At 42.6% G+C, this 21,029-nt stretch overlaps 1 protein-coding gene across 8 annotated transcripts in view; it reads left to right on the top strand.

The window, feature by feature from the left end:
• The window catches only part of LOC123031867 (protein P200-like), a 77,632-nt gene that overhangs the window by 10,391 nt on the left and 46,212 nt on the right, over positions 1-21,029 (top strand). For all 8 annotated transcript variants that reach the window (XR_006416403.1, XR_006416405.1, XR_006416402.1 and 5 more), the window contains exon 5: positions 16,395-20,371. Coding sequence is in view for 4 of the 8 variants with exons in the window: in XM_044447278.1 (XP_044303213.1) it covers positions 16,395-20,371 (3,977 nt within the window). In the remaining 4 variants the exon portion in view is untranslated. The remainder of the gene's footprint in view (positions 1-16,394; positions 20,372-21,029) is intronic.

The raw sequence follows: 21,029 nt of genomic DNA on the forward strand, positions 1-21,029 counted from the left end.
AAATAAAGTACTATTAAAATTTAGTAATGACAGAAATAAGCAGCACCAACTAATTTAAAAATCTTTCAGCAATATACCAACTTATATACTCAAAGCCTAACTGAATAAAAATGCATTTGCCTATTGGTTGAAGGACAACAATGAGTCCTTTCAACCTAACCACCTTCAGCAAGGAGTTCCAGAGCATAAGAACAGGTACCAAGAAGTCCCTATAGAATGGAGATTTCTCTCCTTCAGAATGAAAGTTTCCATTGTAAGCAATTAATTAAATGCTTTTCTAACTGCCCTTCACTGAGTCCCAGGATAACTCTTTGGGGCAGGGATAACTCCTCCTCCTCCTCCTCCTTTTTCTTCTCTATAAAGTGCTTGGTACATTGATGGCAATCATCATCATAATTTATAACAGATAAAATGTAAACAACAATAATTTCTTATTAAATTGTAAATATGCTACACTGAAGCAAAGGCAGGATCAAGTGTCTCTATCTTTTACAATTTATGATTGCATATATTGCTTTAAATGTATGTCACATGTTAAGATCACAAGTGCTTGTGCAGAACTACTGATCCTTTAACAGTGTGATCAGGCCAAAGCAGAAAGGAAGAAAAGTCTCTCAGTCTTCTTCAGTTTCTTCCTAGTCTGTGGGGTTTAGTCTTGATTGCAATGACTCTACTATTAAAAATAAATCTGAATCCAGTCCACTATATTGAAACAGCAAAGCAACAAATAGGTTAAAATATTACAATGTCTCACAGTATATTAAAATCACAAACTTGATCGAAACATCCTGGAGGAATACAGAGGTCTTCACCTGGCACCCAAAAGCATTCAATTGGGCATCAGGCAATGTTTTCTATAGGAAAAACTAATGCCAGCACCCACCATCTTCAGGCACAGCACTGGGGCCTAGTACAGCCCATTAATGCTTCTGGACTGCTGCCAGCACCACTGCATCATCCTGGTAAGAATGGTTTACTCTGCAAAACAGGGTGACTGTAGTATTACAGAATTTAGATGTAGATGTTAGTTTCACTCTGTAAGTTAACTACTATACCAGGGTGACCAGACTTCCTCAGTGGAAGAGCCATGTATGGTAAATGTCAGATGTTTGAGAGCCACAAGCGGGTGCCCATGCATGGTCCTTTTTAAAAACGTGGTCATTTGTAAAAAGGGAAATTCTAAAGGCACAATTACAAACAAGTCCAACGTGGAAAAAGGATAGAAGGGAACAGATGAACTTTCTCCATGCATCTTTTAAATCAGTAACATTTATCATTCTATTTAATAATGTACTACAGTAAAACCTTGAATTGTGAGTAACTTGTTCTGCGAGTGTTCCACAAGACGAGCAAACATTTCTAATGAATTTTAACTTGATTAACAAGCATGTCTTGCAATACGAGTAGTACGTGACACCAAATGTTACATGATTACAACTGAGCCAATGGTGGTTCTCTCTCTCTCTCTTGGAAGGGAGGGTATGCTGGGTATTACAAAACTGTTTTTCTGTCTAAACATGCATAGGATTGCACTGGAAACAGCTTTAAGCTGACAGCATTTGCTTGTTGGTTACTGCAAGGCATACACTCATTCTGAAAACAGAGGGGATGTTTTTATTAGAGTCTTGGGTTGTTTAGTGCTGTACACTGACATTGACGAACTTAAATCAGGTTCTACATAACTGTTCCAATGATTTGGTGTATATTTGGTGCTTTGTTGTGAAGATCTGTTTAAAAATCATCTCAGTTCTTAACTGTGGACTTCCAAGGCCTGTGTCTGAGGAGTACATGGTGTGTTGTACTCAATGCTTTTTTTGTAAGAAAAACGGTGCCAGAACTCATGAAATTATTTACCTTTCACACGTAGTCAATCACAGTACACACACCCACACAGGTCAGTTGTGTAACGAAACATAACGGTTGCCGCCCGCAGTAAGCACGCGACCACACGACCAATCACAAGCCAAGCAGCGCCACAAGCCGAGCAGCACCATCACAACCATGCATCGAATTCGACACACAAGCAGCCCGCATGCACCATTTTAATGATTTTGCTGCCAACCTGCTACGCTCAAGAGGGCGATTTGAATCCATGTGGACCAAACATCAAGTTTTCAAAAGTTACTTTTAAAACTTGGAAAACTTGTCGAAAAAAGGTGCTGGAACTCCATTCCGGTGCGTTCTATGACAAAAAAAAGCACTGATTGTACTACAAGGTTATTTAGTACAATCCCTTTCCAAGAAAGAGATACTGAAAGGTAAAGCAGATACAAGGGGTTATGGAGGAGATCTTGTCTACAGAGGAGGAGGAGAAAAAGGCAGGGGAATCCCTCACTTCAAATGAGATTAGGGAGATGTGTAAAATGTGGGAAACAGTGCAAAATTTTGTAGAAAAGCACCACCCAAATAAAGCAATGAATCTGTTTAACGACAATGCAATGTCCCATTTCCGTGAAATCCTCAAAAGGAGGCAAAAGCAGTATCATTGGATAGGTTCTTTGTTAAAGTTGCACGAAAAGAAAAAGATTCCACTGAGCCAAGAGATAGCAGTGATTCCGTTAGTGAGAGTGAAAGTTGTCCTACACAGTAACCCTCCCCTCTCTTGTCTCCATCATACCAGCTACGAAGGTTTTCAAAGATGAGTGCAGGTTAATTTGTTTTATTCTTTATCTTTTGCATTTTCTTTATTATTTTGTATTATATTACAGTATTGTACTTCTTCATGGATCACTGCCTTGTCGTGGCGAAGGGGCTTGCGTAGCTCAATGAAGCTATGAGCTATGCCATGCAGGGCCACCCATGACGGACAGGTCATAGCAGAGAGCTCTGACAAAACGTGATCCACTGGAGAAGGAAATGGCAACCCACTCCAGTATCTTTGCCATGAAAACCCCATGGACAGTACCAAAAGGCAAAAAGATATGATGCCGGAAGATAAGTCCCTCAGGTCGGAAGGTGTCCAATATGCTACTGGGGAAGAGCAGAGGGCTAGTGCTAGTAGTGCCAGAAAGAATGAAATGACTGGGTGAAAGCCGAAAGGACACTCAGTTGCAAATGCATCAAAGATCTCTTAAAGAAAATTAGAGATATGGAGATATGAAGGGAACGTTTCATGCAAAGATGGGCATGATAAAGGACAAAAATGGCAGGGACCTAACAGAGGCAGAAGAAATTAAGAAGAGGTGGCAAGATTACACAGAAGAACTATACAAGAAAGAGCTTAACAACCCTGATAACTACGATGGGGTGGTCACTGACCTCGAGCCATACATCCTGGAATGTGAAGTCAAATGGGCCTTAGGAAGTCTGAGCAACAAGAAAGCTAATGGAGGCAATGATATTCCAGCTGAGCTATTCAAAATCCTAAAAGACGATGCAGTAAAAGTTCTACACTCAATATGCCAGCAAATTTGGAAAACTCAACAGTGACTGCAGGATTGGAAAAGGTCAGTTTACATTCCGATCCCAAAGAAGGGCAGTGCCAAGGAATGTTCAAACTACCGCACCATTGCACTGATTTCACATGCTAGCAAAGTTATGCTCAAAATCCTACAAGCTTGGCTCCAGCAGTATGTGGACCGAGAACTACCAGAAGTACAGGCAGGATTTCAAAGTGGGAGAGGAACTAGAGATCAAATTGCCAACATACGCTGGATCATGGAGAAAGCTAGGGAGTTGCAGAAAAACATCTACTTCTGCTTCATTGACTATGCTAAAGCCTTTGATTGTGTGGATCACAACAAATTGTGGCAAGTTCTTAAAGAGATGGGAGTACCAGACCATCTTAATTGTCTCTTGAGAAACCTATATGCGGGTCAAGAAGCAACAGTGAGAACTGGACACGGTACCACTGATTGGTTCAAAATTGAGAAAGGAGTTCGGCAAGGCTGTATACTGTTGCCCTGCCTATTTAACTTATATGCAGAGCACATCATGAGAAAGGCGGGGCTAGATGAATCACCAGTTAGAATTAAGATTTCTGGGAGAAATATCAACAACCTCAGATATGTAGATGATACCACTCTCATGGCAGAAAGTGAAGAGGAACTAAAGAGCATCTTGATGCGGGTGAAGGAAGGGAGTGCAAAAGTTGGCTTGAAACTCAACATTAGGAAAACTAAGATCATGGCATCTGGTCCTCTCACTTCCTGGCAAACAGATGAGGAAGAAATGGAGGTAGTGACAGTTTTATTTTCCTGGGCTCCAAGATCACCACAGATGGGGACAGCAACCAAGAAATTAAAAAGACGCTTGCTCCTGGGGAGGAAAACTATGGCAAATCTAGACAACACACTAAAAAGCAGAGACATCACCCTGCCAATAAAAGTTCGTACAGTCAAGACTATGGTTTTCCCAGTTGCAATGTATGGCTGTGAAAGCTGGACCATAAGGAAGGCTGAACGCTGAAGGATTGAGGCCTTTGAATTGGGGTGCTGGAGGAGACTCCTGCAAGTCCTCTGGACCGCAAGGCGATCAAACACGTCAGTCCTAGAGGAGATCAACCCTGACTGCTCCTTAGAAGGCCAGATAGTGAAGATGAAACTCAAATACTTTGGCCACCTAAAGAGAAGGAAAGACTCCCTGGAGAAGAGCCTAACGCTGGGAACAATAGATGGCAAAAGAAGAAGGGATCGGCAGAGAATGAGGTGACTAGATGGAGTCACTGAAGCAGTTGGTGTGAGCTTGAGTGGACTCCGGGGGATGGTAGAGGACAGGAGGGCCTGGAGGAATGTTGTCCATGGGGTTGCGATGGGTCGGACATGACTTCGCGACTAACAACAACAACAACAACAGTATTGTAATCATTTTATATGAATATTTTGAGGTTGTGGAATGAATCATCTGAGTTTCCATTATTTCTTATGGTGAAATTCACTTTGCTATACAAGTGGTTTGGATTACAAGCATGTTTCTGGAATGAATTATGCTTGCAAACCAAGATTTTACTGTACTTTGGTTCCTTTTTAGTAGGATTCAAACTATTCTTCTTTTCATCCATTGCCATACTGAAATCTCTTGCCATTATTACTAATCTTTTCCTAATATCTTCTAAGTCTTCCAAAACTACCTTTTAAAATTCTATCTGATCAAGATTTGGTACATAAATATTAACTAATGTAATATTCTGTCATTTCACCTTGCAATTTCAAGTAACTGCCTTTCTTCACTTCCTTAATTTTAAACTCAACTTTCTTCAGAATTAATAAGAATAACATAACATATAATAATTGCCGTTCTTCTGGATTTTGAACTTCTATATGCTTTTTCATAGATCTTAGCCTATGAACATCTTAACTCATTAACACCTTCTTTTTTTTGAGTTTCTTGCGAAAATACAATATCAGGTCTATTCTTATTTAACCTTACTTCAATACTTTTTCTTTTAATTATATTCTCCAGACATTTTACATTCAAAGATAATACTCTCATTGTTTTAGTCTTAAGACTTTAACCATAGACAGCTTTGTGATCCTGTATAATGTGCACCCCTCATCATCCTTACAAAATAAATATTTAAATAAATTAAAAAATTCTACTCTTTTAAAAAAACTGATACCACATGAAACCCTATCCTGCCTCCTACACTTATCTAAATTATTTCCCTTCTTCCCCCAGGGAGCTTCCCCAGGCACCACTTTCACCCTTAAGAGGGGATGGGAGGAAACTTAGGACCATCCCAACCACCAACACCTGCTCTTCTTGCCTTAGCCCCTGTAATTGATCTTATTTTAAGTACTACTTGGAACTATTTAATTCCAAGTTAAACTATTTCTTACTTCTATCCCCTTTATAAAGATTATTCTGATATGTATTGTTCTTTATCTCCATTGACTGAACTTACATCTGTCCTATTTAGCTTTTTCTACCTCTTATATTACCATTACCTAGTATTAATATATTGAGATAGACTTTTCCCTATTATAGCTATCCAACCTTAGCCTTCAATTCGGAATTTATGCAATAATTCATGCTTTAATCATTATACTAATTCAAATACAATGTTATAAACCTCATATTATTTATCTTTACCATACTATTCTATAACTTTATGTCTCTTAAACCTTACAACAGTTAGAAACCTCTTCTACAACTTTACTAACACCAAAGTTAAATTTACCCTTTTCATATCAGTCCAATTTTTCTACTTTCCCTCTTCTGTTTATTTCTTCTTCTTCTCCAGTTGCCCTTCAACCTACTTAGTTTCTTCTACTTCCCACTATACAATCACAGCCTGAAATCAAGTTTCAATATTAATGAGAGGTGATAACTAGCACCCCACATAAAGCTCTGTTTTCAAATGCAGAGATATCATCATATAATATATTACAGTGGCTCCTGGGGAGAACCAAAGGAGAGCTCTCCAGCATTGATGTATTCCATAAGACTGCTTAACTGGATCATGCTAAATTGGGTGCAGAACCTGGCAGGAGCAACCCCAGTAGTATTTAACTAGCTGTCTGTAGACCATCTGTACAAGGTGCAACAAGGTGGAAATCTCATAAAATACCTGCTTTGAGTTTTCTACCCTAGCCTTGAAGTCACCAGCTTTTAGAATTTCTGCCAAAGGGTGTTTCCTCTCAAGAGCTTTGATACATTGAGTTAGGTTACAGCGATATTGCTCCTGTTGCAGGCAATTAGTGAGAAGAGGGATATATACATTTACAAGCATTATCACCAGGCATTTTAAAAGAACCTTGGTGACTTGCACTATACAGTGGCTGACTTGGGATGGTTATCAGGTCCGATTTGAGGAGATAAGTGGTCAAGGTGGCTAACCCTGTCAATGGGCACCCCTTAGCTGGTAAAAGGTGGGAGTTGTATCCCTTCAGATTTGCTGCTCCCTGAGATCATATTTCCTGGAGTAAGATGATATCAAAACCCTTAAGGTATTTGAAAATTCTTTGTCATGTCTCTTTTTCCCCAGCCAGCTATGTTCCAAGATAAAATTTGCAAGGGGGCTTTTGACCTGAGGGTTTAAGGGGGATTTTGCAGTCAGGTCCCCAATAGCAAATCCTCATCTGTTTCAATGGGAGTGTGCATCACACATCCCTTCAGATCCCCATGGTATAATCCAGTAGCTTCCCAATATCCTGGTTGGATGGTTGTTGATGAACAACAACTTGTATTGCAGGCTTATTAGAACCTGATGGTTCATGTGGTAGAGGTTAGGGGAAATTCCTCAGTTTAGTTTGTAGGGTCATAAATTCTGGCATTATGGCATTCGCTTGACTTTTGGCTCCTATCGCATTGTTAGGAAGTTAGGTTGTAACCTTATCCAAGCTCCTAACAACCTTCATTTGTTCCTTCCAACTCAGCTCTTTAAAATTAGAGATTGCTCCATTCACAATTCCATTCCCATCAATCACCATATGCATTAATAGGTCCTTAATAGTAATTTCTGATACTTCCTCACTAAGATCTCTGGGATTATTGTTATTAGGGGACTGGGTTAGTGGTACTGGTTCAGTGTCTGATACTTGCTCCATCTCTCAAATGGCCCCAGCTTCCAAAAAAGGCGCAGGGAGATCTTCCATAGGATAAATACTGGATGTTTCTGCAATGGCATCTGTAAGCAATGGCTCGGAGGAACATCTTAGGTTGATTAATAACCTTTAGAAGCTGCATGTCTTGTTTTCCAAAGCAGTTATCTCATTTCCAGTCAATAAAGGCTCTTGGTTCTGAATTTTCACTTGTTTCCTATGGGAGTTGATCGTAGATAACTTATCAGCAAATTGGGAGTTTTGCCAATGATCATTTAAATGTGGCCTTGGAGCTGGAGAAGCCACAGTCAGAGACTTCATTTTCTGTTTAGAAGACTGTACTGGTTTTAAACCAAAATCTGTGAAAAATTCTTTTACCCACTATATTGTGGAAGCTTATAAAGCTCTTCATCCAAAACAGCATCAAGGGAATTTTGGAGCTGATAAACTTAATAAGCAATCATAATCTTAATAAGCAGTCAAGGAGGGCCAGGAAGCCTTTCCATATCTTTCACATCTGTTTTCTTGGTATCTGATTGTAGCAGTTTGCTTAACAAGTCAAGCACATTCCACCTGTTGTGCCACCGGGCCTCTGTTAATGATATTGTTCCCAATTTCAAGGGCTGTTTGGTTAGCTTTGTAAGGAGTAAATCCCAGTAGTGATGATATGGAAGCAAAGTACCAAGCAGTACAGTTTAATTTGTTCTTGCAAGAGCGGGCGCCCACCACACAGGTTCCACGCTGTTTACACACAAGACATTGCTTTTTATTCCCTTTTCCTGGCTCGTAGACCCTTCCTCTTTCCCCCCATTGGCTAGGTTACTAAGAGTTTCCAATCTTCTCCGTCCACCTACATCATACTACCCCTTGATATGCTCCCCCTCCCGCACATACATCCCATGTTCATGCTAATGAGCCCATTACCTATGAGAGGTGTGTCAGTTACTATTCATGCACCTATTAAGCATGCACAATATCTTCTAAAAGTTTAACAGGTCAGAGTGGCCTTGCAGATTCTTACTTGACGCCAACTTGCTTCTTAGATCTTGTGGGAGGATGAGATAGGAAGAACAGGCCTTCCTCTAGGTTCATTACAGCCAGTTATAAAAAGGTAATCGGTTTCCTGCCCTCTTCCACTGAAGGTGACAGTTTTACCACTGTCCCCCAATTTTACCCTTTCTGGCAATTTTCAGGACTTTGATGTAAGAAACACTATTACTCTTAGTACAACTATTTACATAATTCTATTCTCAGGCCTTTTGGCCTTAAGGGACTTAAATGATCCTGTCCTAGCCCTGTATTTCACCCTTTCTTTGGTTTTCACCTTAACACTTAGTAACATTTCATTTCTCACAATCCACCCTTTTTCTTTTTTTTAGCACTTACTGTTACTAACTTAAATTGTTCTCCAGAAATTCCTCCAGCATAGTCTGCTCTGGGGAGGATTTTCTACCTTTTACTACCTTTAATGTCATTATCCTTTCCCCATGTTGGTTTATCCTTGGCATTGTGGTTACCTGGATAGATTCCACAGTCTGTTGGACCATTTGGGTTATCACAGGTATGAAACATGGCAGTAGTAGTAGTAGTCCAGCTACAGCCATCAATATGACCCCCCCCGCACTTTGACAAACCCCCACCAAACAATTGTCCCCACCATGAGGATCACGCTTTTTTACAGAAATTGTGTAGAGGAGGACAATCAGGGCAGTGGGCACAACAACAGCTCTCACCTCAGCAAGAGCACCAGCACATCCAAGAGCCAGGCAGTGTTGCCTAACCAACCCTCCCGTGCTCGGTCTTTCGGAGCTTAAGCTTCAAGGGCCCATCACCAGGATCCACTGTCCTCTCTTTTAGCGGTGGCACTGGTCCTTTCACCCTTGTGTAATGTGTCCACCCTTTTTCTTTTGTCCAGACAGCCATTTTGGTCATCAGTAACACCAGTAGTGGGCCTTCCCATTCAGGTTGCAGCTTGGAGTCCTTCCAGGGTTTTACCAGAACCCAGTCTCCAGTTTTGAACAGATGTACTGTGAAGTCCAGGGGAGCTGCTTGTGCCAGTAGTCCCTTCTCCCTGAGGCCAGATAAAGAAGATATCCCCAGTATACAGTTCTGTAGAAATTTATCTTTTGACTCGAAACTTGGTAACCCCCCCACCCGCCCCAAGTAAGGCAATTCAAACAGCATTTCATAGAGTGATATCCCTGTATCTTTCCTTGGAGCAGTTCGTATCCGGAGCAGGGCTATAGGTAAACACTTTGTCCAAGGCAGTTTAGTTTCCATTATTAGTTTCTTTAATTGCTGCTTTAGGGTCTGACTCATCCCAGTTCCTTCATCCTTGCTACTTCAGCCTCATCATACTTAAGACTTATAAAAAGGAACTTCAACCAAGGGGATCAAGTTCAGTATTGATCACCAATCCCAGAATGATCTCTCTTTACATGAATAATTGCCAATTGTTTAGGCAGAGCCAATTTTTACAGTACTTGCACCAACTTCTAATGCACCAAAACTTTTCCTCTACTCATGATCAAACTCCTTTCCTGCCAAATTTTCCCAAAGACATATGCTAGCCCAAATACATCCCAATGCCACATCAGTTTTTAGAAATTGATCTACAAGAGCCTTAGCTCCCCAAAGGCTACTTTCATGGAGTCTCTGGATTACTAGCCTAGCTAGTCCCTTGGATAGCCATTATTAGCCATCAGACATTACCCATCTTCCAGAATCTAGCTTCTTCTCAGTTCCCAGTTCCTTCCTACAATTTCAGGGCCCACTTCAGAGCCCATAACTCACAAGTTTGGGCTGACCAGGAGGAGGACAGTCTCCCACTATCCCTCACCTGGTTCCCTTTTATTACTTTGTATCCATGATGCCTTTCCCCTTACTTTAGTTTCCAGATCCATTTATTCCACACAATCATGCTCTTACTCCAAGTCGTAACTGCCTCCTATCAAGAAATCTACAGGATTCACACTTCCTCCAGTAGTCAAAATCAAATCTAGTAGATTCATCAATACAGCCTCATACTTAATAAGTCAGGAGTCAGTTAGCCACCTTCCAGTCCTGATGGCTAACAGAGCTTGCACTGGGGTGCCACTGTTACCACCAAAACTTCCCCAATAGTCAACTTCCTGGCTTTGTCCACCAATAGGGCTGTGACTGCACAGGCTGTTTCTGCCATCCCTTTAATGCCAGCCCTCTCTTTGACTCCCCTTCCTCAGTAGATACTGCAGTAGCAAATAAAAAAATGCTCCTATTCACCATAACCCCATAAACTTTCCTTTAGCTCTCTTCTCTATGGGGCACCTGGAAGATGTGCAGCATCATTTGCACATCATTCCAAGTTGAGTGATAAAACATATAAACAAAGTGAGTCAGAAAGGGGTCCTCCCCGGTCATCTAGCCTGACCCCCCCCCCCCAGTTTCAGCCAACTCTGTTCCTATAATCTACAACATGTTGTTGTCCAAACTTCTTCACTGATGGGCCTCAATCACCTCCCATGAAACCCATTCCATTTTCTGGGGGTTCCTGACCCTCAGAGATTATCTTCTAACATTTAACCTGAAACCTAGTTCCTGGAGTTTTGTTTTATTGGAATGTAGCCTGCCCTTCAGGCATTAGTCCAATTAGGGCTTTGAAACAAACTTATCACCTTTTCAGAATCCTCTGGAAAAACTAGGATTCTGATTCTTTTAATTATACAACTCAGAGGTAGCAAATGGTTGTTAAACACACACAAAAACATAAACACAAACCCAGGCAGAACCTGTCACAGTGGCATCTGCCCTTTCTTGCTGTTAAGTTATGGCCTGCTCACTCGAGCCCAATGTAATAAATTCTTGCAGGGAGGGGCATCATGCCCCCCTTCCCATTTTCTTTCCACAAAGTGTTCCAGTTTTCCTTCCAGGCCTCACAAACATGAGCTGCCTGTGGTTTTAGAGATAAATCAGAATTGGTCCTCATTAGCTTCATCTCTACCTCCCCTCCAACACCTTTTACCAAAAATTCCAGTCTGGCTAGGAGATTTCTCCCTGCCAAGTGACAAATTTCCTCCCCAGTAGAAAATCACACCACACAACACTTTCACCATGCTCATGTTTTACTTGAGCAGGTTCAAATATTTTTGCTTTTACCAGATCACCTGCCACTCCTTGAGCCATCAATTCTCCTTTTCCCAATTGCATTTCATCTGGAATCAAATTCATTGTGGAGCAGGTAGCTCCAGAGCCTACCATAAATACCATGTCTTTCCCAAATGGTTCCACTTTCAAATTTATCAAAGGTTCCCAGTGGGTCCTCCTATGAGGAGACCCCTGACCTTCCTAATCTTTGTCCATATTCATGAGAGAAATCAACCTCTCCTCTCCCCTCAGCTCAAGGCACTCTCATTTAAAGTGCCCAACCTTTCCACATTGATAGCACCCTGCACTGAATCCCTCATTCATTCACCCCCCCCCTTAGTTGCGGGCTGAAATCCTCTTCCTCTACCTCATCCTCTACCTGACTTACTCCCATTTCCTCTATTGCCACTGCATTCCATCCTTTGAGTCATGAACTCAATTTCTTCTCATTCTCTCTTATCGCATACACTTTCTGTGCCTCTCTCAACAAATCTTCCAATGTCCTTGCCTCTCTTCCATCTAACTTCTGCAACTTCTGTTCTGCCTAATATCCTCCCTTGCCTTCCCTGCAAACTGACACTTCAGCAATATTTATTTATTATTTTTATTAAAACATTAAAACAATATCTATCTGATGGGCTGGATTCCTGGATCCAGTTGCCCCCCCCCCCCTTTTTTTTTGCATCTGTTGCTTCAGTCTCTCCAGCCACTCAGATGGAGTGTCATCTTTCTTTTATTCCAAAGACAAAGTCTTACGTACATTAAGAGACTGAGGTACTGCTTCTTTGATTCCTTGGATCATATACTCTAATTATTCCCAACTCTCCCTTCTAGAAGCCAGCACAGAGCACCTCCTGCTCTGTTGAGATTTTCTCTATTCCAAACATCTCTAGCTTCCTGAGGGATCAAACTCAATTCTTCACCAGAAAACAAAATACAAGCAAACAAGCAGGCAAGCAAACAAACAAACAAACAGACAAACAAACAAAAATAGCTTGTAGTTCCTGCCTAAAAGGTTTCACCTCTGCTGCAGTCAGAGGGGACTCCACAAACCTAAATCCTCCCATTGCCAAAGTACCTGCCCAAAAGGGGCCATAATATGATTTTGCTGTCCTCATGCTTTAGGACCAATCAGCAAGACCTCCCCCTGTAAGCCATGGCCAAGTTTTTCCTGTAAGGTGGAATTTCCATCCTTCAAACTCTGAAGCTCCTTAGGGAGTTTGGGGAATGAAGAAGTGGTTCCCAAGGTGCCTTTGTCTTTCCTAGGGTATGGTGGCAAACTATCGAAGGGATCCCATTATTTTAAGGCCTCCAGACTGGTTGAAACTGAGGCAGGCAGTCAGCTGCCTGCATACTTAGATTCCTCAGTCCAAATTTGGTTTGATTTATTGTCAGTTTTAAGACCTGACATACAGCGTGGCCAGATGAATCCTGTAACCAGACTGTATTTTCATCTTTTTTTTTTAACTTTTCTTCCTAAGATTCCCTTTAAGAGGGAAATCATTTAAATCTTTCTTCAGTTGTTCCAACCCTTTTCTCAACTCTATGTGGTCTCTGAAGTTGTTAAAGACTTCTCTGGGCCTCTCACTCGCCCCCCTCCTCCATCCCTGCATTCAAAATTCCAGCCACTCCCTCCCTTCCAGGAGGATCTGCAGCTGGCCCCAGGGGAATGCAGGGTTCCAATAACCCATCTTCCAGCTACTGGTTTTAGGCCTTGATGCCCCTCCATTGATATGGGATATTGCCTCTGTCTTACCACCTCACCGGGTGTTTTGCAACATCTCCTGGTGAATACATTCCTTCCCCAATTTGAGGGTAGTGCGTTGAAAAATGGGTACTGAAAATCTTTCCCCCTCCACTCCAGATACCTCGAGTTTCTGAGGTAACAAGTGTACTCCTTGGGGGATATAATTTAACGAGGTCCGGGCTGCCCCGGTATCTACCAGGAAAACCACTTCCTCCTCCTGGGGTGCCACTTTTTTTGCTCCTGCCGTTCCCCAGAAAGATGCTCTCTTATATGGGGTCAGCCGCCCCCTTCTTTAGGGTACCGGGGGTGTGCCCACATTCCTTTCACAGCCTCATCTACCATAGACACCATGATCTTTGCCTGTCTCTTCTGACTTTCCTCTTCCCTTTGTACATATACCTTCTGTGCTTCTTTCAATAATTCTTCTAAGGCCTTTTCATTCCACCCATCTATTTTCTGAAGCTTTTTCTGAATATCTGGCCAAGACTTGGTAACAAAATGGATCTTCAACAGCCCTACTGCAACAAGATCATTTTACTCCTATCTGCAGCACTATTGTTGTCCCAGCAGGGGTCTGTATTAGGAAATTTTTCCTCCGCTGCTTGCATGGGCAAATAGCTTCCTTTCTTTTGGGCAGGATTTCTCACTTCCGCACTGTCAGCTGGTAGTCTAGATAAATTACAGAGGCTTGACAGATCTGTGCTTTTTGCTTTGGTACTTTGCATCCAGTGATACTTAAGCGGTTTAAAAGTTGCAATTTGACATTCCTCTACAGTTGGTGCAGAGACAAGCAAATCATTGACATACTGCAAGATGTGTATTCGCTCAGGGTTTTTCCAGTCCTTCAAATCTCTTGCTTAGTTCTTGGGCAAAAATGGAGGGGCTTTCCACACAACCCTGGGGCAAAATGCACCACTAGTTCTGAGTCCTATCCCTAGCTTGGAGGTCTGCCCATTCAAAAGCAAAATATTTGCTTTTGTGATGGCACAAAAGAGAGAGAGAGAGAGAGTGAAAGCACCCTTGAAATCCAACATGGAATACCACCAGCATGGGGGCTATAAGCCCTGCTGGGTTTCCAGTGGAATTGGGTATTGGTGAACCCAAGGGATAGGAGGTATTTCTTGGATGGTGACTGCTACACCTTCTGAGCACACTGCTCTCTCAGGCACCCCTGATGCCCACACTTGGGAGTCCACTTGCACTTGAGCCAGAGGCATCCCTCTTTTTGGCTTACCTTGACCCATTCTTTGGAACCCCTTGGCTCCTTACCAGGTTCAGTCCTATGTTGGTCCCCTGGGTTCTTCTGGGCAAAGTCACACTAACTGCCCCAACAGCAATGCTACCACTGATTATTTATTTGTTTTATTTATTTATTTAGAATTTTTGTATGCTGTCCCATCGCTTATAGCCTCGGGACGGCTCACATAAATAAGTAAACATAATGCAAATACAATTAAAACCCAGACTGGTAAAAAAGGAATTATTTCAATTCCTTTTTTACCAGTCCCACTGACCATTCCCACAAACACATTGGGCCCAAAGGGAGCAACTGCTCACCAACTGGTTGTTGAATTACTAGAACCTTTAATCCTCTCACATGACTGGACATCATGACTTAGAGGCAGTTCCAATCATCTCCCCCCACACAGGAGGGTACTCATAGGCAAGTAGTCTGGTGCCAGCCAAGACAGTCCTGTGGCAGAGGCTTTATCATCTCCCTCAACTGCCAAGATGAGGCCATCAAACTGATCTCTTTGTGGTTGTCAATTGGACTCAAAGGGTCCAGACTTGGCATGCTCCACCCAGTCAAGCATGACAAAGAGGAAGGAACAAAATGGAGTTTTATTCTTGAGGATAAGTTTGATCACAGTGAAAGGTTAGCTGACCCACATGGTGGGGTCTCCTTTTATACCTTTGCTGATCAGGTGGCAGTGATGAATGTCCATTGGTTCAAAATTCCTGCAGCAAGTGTTTGTGCATTTGAATTCAGGTAGTTCCCATGTTTATCTGGGAGGTTGGACTATCCAGAGGTTGGACTGGAAGCTCCAGCAACGGATTTTTAATCCCTAGCTGTGTGGAGGGCTCCAGTTACATGAATGATGCCTGTAAAACATAGAGTTTGTGTGTGTGAATCTGAGGCTAGGAATAGCTTTGTTATTTTCTCTGTCTCAGTGGGCCAACAAAGCCATGGGAGTTGGGGTTTCTTGGCTGGCTATAAACTGTATTATTGCTGCTGTCCAACTTCACCTTTCCCCCTTCCTTATTTTGCCCCATTTTATCCTTTTAGCTTGTATGTTTTAGTACCTCCCCACCCCTATATTTTATACCTTTAAAAATGTGTTTGTTCCTCAAGCTTGGATTTGCCATATGCTGAATTCAGTGGCTGGTCCAGGGCTCTGGGACCATGGAAGTCCAGGCAGGATTTTGCCCAAGTGGCCAGGGAAACAGGGAATGCCTGGTGGCTTTTGGATACACCAATTACCTAGGGAGGTTGTGGGCTCTCCCACACTAGAGACATTCAAGATTCAACTGGACAGCCATCTGAGAGGGATGGTTTAATTGGTGTCCTGCACTGATCAGCGGGTTGTACCCAATAGCCTTCTGCTCCTGTGCCCCCCTCTGCAATTCTATAATTTGATGATTTGATGATTCTGTGATTCTTTGAAAATTGAGGACAAGTCAATAGAAGGAAGTCAAATCCACCCTTTCTGATTAGAAGTTGCATCCTTTTCAATAATATTCATGTTGAAATGGAGCCCCATTTATTATTATTATTATTATTATTATTATTATTATTATTATTATTTATGGCACAAAGGAACCAAAATTCTGAAAATACTGGCCAGGTATAGATTAAGGAATACCAAGTAAAACATAAATATTTCAAAGCATTACAATCATTTTAAATATATTTGCCCTACTCCATACACTTAAATTTCCACATGGAGTCTCCCTGGTTAGTAGTCATAATGCTACTTCTGAACATGATATAGATGGTCATGTTTCCCTCATGCCCACTGACCATTCTCCCTCCACCCCAACAGGAGGAAGACTTGTATGTTGAAGCTGAAGTGCAAACTTCTCATGTGGAAATCCCAGAAGGAAATAGGTGGCGGTGGTCACGGTTGCATAAAGAAGTTGAGCAGCAAACCTCAGTAGTTTCATTACCCATTGCAGAGATAGAGTCATCCTCAGAGGCTGATGTTCAGATCCAAACCTCATTTTCAAGCATACCAAGACAACTTGAGGCCCAGGCACAAACTTCATTTCTCTCCCTGAGGTGTCCAACCTCATTTGAAACAGATGCCCAAGTGCAAACCTCATTTACTGAATTACCAGGAGTATTGGAGGCTGAAGCTCAGGTGCAAACATCACTGCTTTCATTACCTAGAGAAAGGGAGGCCCAGGTGCAAACATCACTGCTTTCACTACCTGGAGAAAAGGAGGCCCAGGTGCAAACATCACTGCTTTCACTACCTGGAGAAAAGGAGGCCCAGGTGCAAACATCACTGCTTTCATTACCAGAAGAAAAGGAGGCCCAGGTGCAAACTTCATTTATTTCATTACCAGAAAGGAAGTCTATAATATCTTTGGGAGGTTTTGCCCAGGCTCAAGCTTTCTATCCAGAATTATTAGAAAAGATTGCTTCTTTGCCAATGTTAGCTGACACCCAGGTGCAGACCTCAAATCTTGACATGACAGATGCTTCACTAAGAGACTTCCAAATGCAGACTTCATTTTCAGACTATATGTCGACAAAGGATGATACATCCTCCATTGGAACTGAACCCCAAAGTTTGAACTCACCTTCTCAGTCATCTTTGTTGGAATCAAGCACATTATACCCCATGTATGTTGATACTGGGATGCAAACTTTACCTGTAGAAATACCACCTGGAAATGACTGGCGTTCTGCACGACTGAAAGCAGAGGCCCAGGTACAGACCTCATTTGCCTCCGTGATAGAAGGTATCACAGAAGCTGTCCTTCAGGAACAACCATCAAAGCTTGAATTAGAAAAAGAAGGGGAGGTGGCAGGAGAGTTGGAATTCCCTCTTGTATTAAAAGAGAAGTTTCTTCCATCTGAACTGACTGAAATTGCCATACAGACGTCTGACACTTTGTTGAGGGAATGGAGTAAGTTGCATTCATTATGGCCACAAGCGAATGCACAGGTTCAAACATCAACCATTGAACTGCTAAAGAAACTCTCTTTGCTGTCACAGATTGAGACCATGGAACCAGCTTCCCGTATTGAATTGCTAAAAAAAGTTTCTTCCTTGTCAGTCTCTGAACCAGAAGTGCAAACTTCAAGCCATGAATTGCAGAGGAAGGCTTCTTCTTGGTCAGACTCGGGGGCCCAATGTCAGATTTTAAATGCTGAGCTGCTGAAGAAGCGTCCTTCTTCAGCACAAGTGATAACTACCTCAGTTTATGAATCTGCAGCACTTCTTTCTTCCTCATTGCCAAAAGGGGAGGCCCAGGTGCAAATGTCTGATGTAGAACTAATGAAGAAACTTTCTTCAATGTCACAAATGGAAGCTCAGAAGAAATCAGACAGTGATTTACAAAAGTACTCTTCTTTGTCATTGATTGAAGCTGAAGATGAAAATCAGGAGACAATAACAGAAGGAAAAGAGTACCTTATTACACCACAGGTAATGGAAGCTCAGATTCGTAAGTGGTATCATGAACTTCCAGAAGTTCAGACATCAGCCTCTCAGGCTCCATGCCAGAGGGAATCCCTTTGGTCTCCAACAGTTGACAGTGCAGTTCAGACATCACATGTTGAAATACCATTGGGAAATAGGTGGCGGGCATCACGTTTGCAAGCTGAAGCAGAAGTACAAACAGTGGGGCTTCAATTGCCAATAGAAAAAGAACTTTGCCTTCAAACACAGGGCATTACCCAAACCCAAACATCATTGCTTGAACTATGGCAAGCAAGGGACTTAGCTGATGCACAAATGCAAACTTCTGACTTTAATGTAACCCAAACAAAAGAGTCCCCTCCACCATTAGTAGTTGATAGCCAAACGCAAACATCACTGTTTGACATCTGGAAAGCAAAAGAGAAAGCTAATGCTCAAATGCAGACCTCAATAGCAGAGTTGCCCCAGCAAGAAATTAAGTCTCTTCCCATGGAACAAATTGATAAATTGGTGCAGACATCCTTTTTTGAAATATGGAAAGCAAAAGAACTAGCTAACATGCAACAGAAAACATCTGAGACTGATGTTCAGTCAGTCTTAAAACCTTCTCCTCTATTACAAACTGAATTGGAAATACAGACATCTTTGATAGATATTTGGAGGGAAAAAGGAAAGACTGATACTCAGGCTCAAACATCCTTGCTTGAGTTACTAAACGAACAGCCTCCTCTAATGTCACAAACTGATGCTCAGGTACAAGCCTCAAATAGTGAAATACCTGTGGAGAATTCGTGGCATGCGTCACCCTTGTACGCTGACATTCAGGTGCAAACATCCTTGGAACTAGAGCAGACAGCATTAGAGTCTCCTCCTTTCTCTGAGCCAGAAGAGACAGAATTAGAGTTTCCATTTTTGGAACCAGAAGAGGCAAAATTAGAGTCAACTTCCTCACCACAAATGGACACTCAGGTGCAAACCTCCCTCCTTGACATATGGAAAGCAAAAGAACTAAATAATGCTCAAATGCAAACTTCTTGGATGGATTTGGCAGAATCCACAGAAGACTCTTTTCTCCCACCACAGATGGAAACCCCAGTTCGTCTACCTGTGCCTGAAGAGGCAAGTTCTCTTCCACCAGCCCAAACTGACACTCAGATGCAAACCTCTTCTCCTGAGATGTGGAAGACAAAAGAACTAGCTGATGCTGAGATGCAAACTTCCTTGCTCTGTTTGCCACAAACCACAGAGGAGATTCCTCCCTCATTACAGACTGAATGTTCAGTGCAACCAGCTGAATTCATAACAGCTGAATTTTCTCCCCCATCACAAACTGACAACAAAGTCCAAACCTCCCAGCTTGATATGTGCACTCTAGAAGAAGTACCCAGTGGTCAGAAACAATCTTCTAGCTCCGATTTGCAAACTGTCACGGATGTGTGTCCCGTTCCATCACGCACGGATGTGTCTCCCGTTCCATCATGCACCGATGTGTCTCCCGTTCCATCACGCACGGATGTGTCTCCCGTTCCATCACGCACCCATGTGTCTCCCATTCCATCACGCACGGATGTGTCTCCCGTTCCATCACGCACCCGTGTGTCTCCCGTTCCATCACGCACGGATATGTCTCCCGTTCCGTCACGCACCCGTGTGTCTCCCGTTCCATCACGCACCCGTGTGTCTCCCGTTCCATCACGCACGGATGTGTCTCCCGTTCCATCACCCACACATGTGTCTCCAGTCTCATCATGCACCAGTGTGTCTCCTGTTCCATCACACACTGATGTGCCTACCTTCCCATCACAAGCAGGCGTGTCTCCTGTACAAGCAGATAGAGTTGTAGTTTCAGTACCATCATGCACAGCTGAAACTCCTGCCCCATTATGGACAACTGAGTCTACTGTTCCATCAGGAACTGTCAGCCCAATGCGACCACCCACACCCGCATCACCATATGGACAAGTGAACTCTGTCTTCCCAGAGGAAAGTAGTGCTCTGATGCAAAAATCATTGCTTGAGCTATGGAGCACGAGAGGGGAAGTAGAAGTTCAGATACAAACTGCTCACCTTGGCCTGTCCTTTGAGGATGATTTGCATTTATTCCCAAAGCTAGTAGAGAGCCAGGCAAAAAAGACAGATGGTAAGAAAACTGAGGAAAAGATGCTGCATCAAATATCCAAAGCTGAAATGAAATCAAACCCCCCTGTGTTTACTGAGGCCCAGGTTCAGACCTCATATGTTGATATACCTCGAGGAAAGAAATGGCGTTCATCTCGCTTATGTACAGAGGCTCAGGTACAAACCTCATTTCATGACCTCCGTCTGAAAGATAGGATTCCAACTTTACATGATCATGTAGCAGCCAAAAGGTAAGGAAAAGCAGGCTGTTCTGCTGTAGCTTTACAGAACTTCACTGTGCTGCAATTGTTCTATTCCCTTTCTGTGTTGTAACTGTACTTCAAAGGTTGAGAGCTAAAATGGATAGGTAGCAACCTCACTGGAAGCATCTGTTGCAGGGTTTCCCCATTTGAGACTGCAGCTAGGACTCTGAGTTGGTGAGGACTCCCCCGTATAAAATGCCTCCACTTACAAAGCTAGAATGACAGGGAGAAAGTTTTAACTGAAGCTTTACCCTGACCTGCTAGGCTTGAACATGCAGATAGTAGGCAGCAGGGAGTCCCCATGTTTTGTTTGGTAGCTACCCGAAATATTTGCTCACTTCTGCAGGTGAAGCTTCTAAGCTCTTCCACAGTTCTGGGCTATGTAAAGGGCTAAGGCTCAAAGCGGTTCATAAAGCTGTAAGCCATCACAAAACTCTCTGAGCCTCATTAAGCCCTGCTCTCCAGCCTCTGGAGAGGGATAAGGTTTCTCCCAGACATTTCCCTGAACCTTTCTGAGGCTCAGAAAGTAATAAGAATATTTGCTGCATTTGTAACCTTTCTGGTGCTCATTGTGGGATTTTGGAAAACCCTATCCATCTCTAGATAGAGAAGGGCTGAGGCTCTCATCAGAATAAAGAACATGATT

Source organism: Varanus komodoensis, unplaced genomic scaffold (assembly GCF_004798865.1).
Source record: "Varanus komodoensis strain SLA01 unplaced genomic scaffold, ASM479886v1 scaffold51, whole genome shotgun sequence".
Classification (NCBI taxonomy): domain Eukaryota; kingdom Metazoa; phylum Chordata; class Lepidosauria; order Squamata; family Varanidae; genus Varanus; species Varanus komodoensis.